Below are 3,990 nucleotides of genomic sequence, written 5' to 3' on the forward strand. Positions count from 1 at the left end.
TGCTGAGGCAAGAGACCCAACAAGGAAGCTATGGAGGGCGCTGAGAGTTCCTCCACGCGGAGGTAGTGGCAGTGGAGCTGCAGTGGACCTGGTTGACTAAGGGCATCACGGACACGCTCCCAGGAACGGGAATTGACAAAAAGGTCAGCCCTGACATGGACCACAACTACCTCGTCCCAGTCTTGGTCGCATAACCTACTGCTATTACTGCTGGTGTTTGATTTCCCCTCAGATATAGTCTTTCTTCTCTGGATCTCCATCCTCCTCCTGACACCCTTTACTGACTCATCTTCTGGTAACATCCGTTCATTAGTTTTGCACTCCATCTTCTCTACTTCTTCCACTCCGTGTCCTCCCTGACTCCCTTCACCACTATTCCCGCACCCTACCTTGCCCCGGTCTCGTTTGATGGTGCCCCGGTCGCGTTCTGCTTCCAGTCCTCTTTTTCTCTCTCTTTCTCCATCTCTCCTGTGAGCCCTGGAGGCAGCAGCTCGAGCTTGTAGCACCATTGAGCACAGGGCAACACTGAGGGACCATCCACCCATCGAGTCCTCAACTCTCCCATTTTCACATTGAAGTCCACTGAGATCCAGCATCTGCAGGCAACACCTGGTAAGAGAGGGACATAGAGAGCTTGTAAGTAATGCTTAAATAGATATGAAAGACTCGATATGAACCAAAACAAAAAGACAGAATGATACAGAAAAAACAAAATGACTGAAATATATTGTATACACTCAAATTCAAATTTTGTGCAGAATCTTTTATTCTTTATAATGTTCAATAAACGCTGCCTGCACATGCTTAGAAGCTTCTGTCACCTCTCTACTGTAACCTTGGCCCATTCCTTGCTTGAAAAAGCTGCCAGATCACTGATAGTCTTTGGTTTTCACGTAGCTACTGCTTTCTTCAAATTCTACCATATATTTTCAATGAGATTTAAATCTGAAGACTAAACTGAAGAACATTCTACGACTTATCCCTGAACCACGCTTAAGTAGATTTGGATGTATATTTTGGGACGGTTGTCCTGCAGGAAAGTCTATTGATCATCAAGATTGAGTCTTTGCACCAAAGGCATTACAATCTTTCCCAAAATGGCCTGGTACTTCAAGGAATCCCTGATGTCCTTCATAAAGTGAAGATTTTCACTTCCTATAACATGAAGATGGTGTTCTTCTGCTCATAAGCGTTGCCTTTTTGGCACCAGACATACTGCTGATCCATGAGTCCAAAAGTTCCCGTTTGGTCACATCACTCCATAAAACACTCTTCCAGAACTCCTCGGGTCTATCCAAATGAATTTTAGCACATTCAAGTCAGTATTTTATGTTCTTCTTGGTCAAGAGTGGCATTAGGCAAGCTGTCCAAACATGAAGGCCATGCTTGTCTAGTGTTCTTATACTCTGCATTGAAATGCTTTTTTCCCCTCCTTTCATCAGGCCATCTTGCAAGTCTTTGGCAGTATATTAGTGACTTAAAACGTTGGATAGGGGTTGAATAATTATGACAAAGCTGTATCCCATAACTCAAACACATCAAAAAAAAAAATTTTTTAATTAGCCACTAAACTGTTATAAATGCTATATTTATCCATGCTGTTCTGCATCTTTAAATGTCAGAGATATGTCACATGCTGTGATGATGAATTTCATTTCTATGAATAACATGGCACTGTACTGGGCATGTCTCTTTTATGGCACACTTTGTCATGAAATTGAAAAGGGACATGTAGAGAGAACACATCCGTACCTTTTGTCCGTCAGTCCCCTGACCACAGCCAGCAGCAGAGCCTGAACGCAGAGGCGGTTCGGAGGGCACTCGCCCGCTTTTCTGCTGCCTCCAACGGTCAGTGTTCTCTCGGGCCACCGCTGGACGAGCTCACCGACAGCTAGAGGACGGCAGTGGGTGAAGGCGGCGTCCAGCAACGCTCGGTAGAGCTCCCTCGGCACACAACTTAACCAATACGGCGAAGAGCTGTGGTCGCTCACCACCTCCCGGGCGCACAGGTTCACCAAAGACAGGACCATCTGTGCACAAATGAGGACGGCATCAGGGATTAATACTGCAAATCAAAAGGCAGATTACAGCATGTTGATTAATTAACAAGTAAAGAAAAGAATCGTCAAACCTTTATTTCTCCAGAATGCCCCGGAAATCACCTCGATGTTTTCAAAGCAGGCACAAAATGATCTCCCCCTAATCACACCGTAATCCTGCATACTAACTACATCTTATATTCAATTAGACTCGTTTAACAGGCGTCTTAAATGTCTACCACACCTAAATATAGGATTTAATAAATGCTCAACCTTTAGCGGGTTGTAGACGATTAATGCCTGCTTTATGGCTTGAGAACAATACGCGGGACGTGAGGAATGGACTTGTAAAATATAACTCTGTGCGATCAGTATGAATCTTAAAAAAAAAAAAAAAAAAAGGTTAAAATGTGTGGAGTGTTTTTCCATGCCGTTCCGACTCCATTCCCGATGTTTATTTACGGCCGAACATAGTCGCATTTTGATGACGCAAAAAGACGCATTTACTTGGCGACGACGCCTAGGCAAATAATAGCGGATAAAAAGACCCCTGAGCAACGAGAAGCATCATAGATAACGAAGATTTGCAACTTCTAACACGAAAGAATTGGTTTTGCATTTTCATAATATATACATTTTATCGCAAAAAGCTTTTAGGGTAAACAAATAGATTGTTACTGCATTGTTAGTGGTTCATAACCTGTAGTCTCCGCAAACGTTATTAGACGGTCAACCAAACCTCCCTGTAGCAGGGCGCTTTTTTTCAGGGCGCCTGTAGCTTTTTCTGTGAAGACTGATTGTTACACTATACTTTTGTCCTCTTTTGATTTTTGTTTTCAAATTTTGCATGAGCATTATTGTACCGAGTTATAATGAACCAGTCTTGTGTTTTTGTGCACAGGATTAAACACAAAGCCAGGTATTAAGGTAGAACAGGTATTACAAAATTAAGAGTCACAAATGAAGAGATAAAAGTGAATAGATAAGCCCAAACTGGTGATTAAACCTGCATTTTTATTGTCCCAGATGCTCAATCATTTGAATGCTATCTGCATATCTGGCAACAAGCAACAGATTCCATTCACATTTTTCTTTCCGTGTCAGGACTGTTGTTTATAAAATTCACATCGTTAAGAAAAATTGACAGATTCAGGTACACCAGCCTTAAAAGCTACAACAAATATTTGGTTTGCATGTTTACCGTTCAGCTATGCCAAAACAACTGTTGGTTGGTACATAAAGTTGAAGAAATTGCAGCAATAAAAGTGAAATCTGCACATTTAATAATAATAATAATAAAAATCAGTGCCGTGTATACTAAAACAGATGAATTTCAAATAATTAAATTTCCCCAAAAAAGAAGTCTAAAAAGTCGAGCTCATTTATTAGAGCATAATGCTATCAATTCCAAGATCATCGTTTCAAATCCCAGGAAACATGCAGAGGGGGAAAAAAGTACCTGTAAAACTCACGCGCACACACTTTCATATAATCATCCTACAGACCATGTTAAATGACAAAAATCACATACACAAGCTTCAAACCTTGCACAGATTTAAAAGGCAAATTATGAAAACATTAGGAGAACCAATAAAACAGAGGGGCATAAATCCAGAAGGCATGCAGTCTTTGTATTCCAAAGAGTGTTCAAAATCTCCACCGTCAAAATGTTGGTGTCTGAATGTGACTTTCATTCACTCCTAGGATGAGCTGGTTTCCAGTGGCTTTTATTTGTCTCAGCCAATGCCTAAATGAGTCCATGTCAGACCTTGTCCAAGCAGCTCTCTTGGAATTCTTCTCGGCCACAGTCTGAGATCTTCTTTAGAGGCAAATGGGAGTCGTAAAATTAACCCTCCTCAGTCCACAGTGAACCAAAGTAAAAACAAACACACATTTACAAAATCCCCAGAAAATAAAGTTTTGACAGTCCCCCCCCCCCCCCCCCCCCCCC

General features: G+C 41.8%; 1 protein-coding gene across 1 annotated transcript in view; it reads right to left on the reverse strand.

Annotated features, from left to right (window-relative positions):
* The window catches only part of LOC107556061 (leucine-rich repeat-containing protein 14-like), a 14,152-nt gene extending 11,591 nt beyond the window's left edge, over nucleotides 1–2,561 (reverse strand). The window contains exons 1-3 of the mRNA XM_016239051.1: nucleotides 2,132–2,561; nucleotides 1,753–2,030; nucleotides 4–609 (exon numbers count right to left, since the gene is read on the reverse strand). Coding sequence (XP_016094537.1) covers nucleotides 4–609; nucleotides 1,753–2,030 — 884 coding nt within the window. The 5' untranslated portion in view covers nucleotides 2,132–2,561. The remainder of the gene's footprint in view (nucleotides 1–3; nucleotides 610–1,752; nucleotides 2,031–2,131) is intronic.
* Nucleotides 2,562–3,990: the final 1,429 nt, after the last annotated feature.

This window comes from Sinocyclocheilus grahami, unplaced genomic scaffold, assembly GCF_001515645.1.
Source record: "Sinocyclocheilus grahami isolate Dianchi unplaced genomic scaffold, SAMN03320097.WGS_v1.1 scaffold554.1, whole genome shotgun sequence".
NCBI lineage: Eukaryota > Metazoa > Chordata > Actinopteri > Cypriniformes > Cyprinidae > Sinocyclocheilus > Sinocyclocheilus grahami.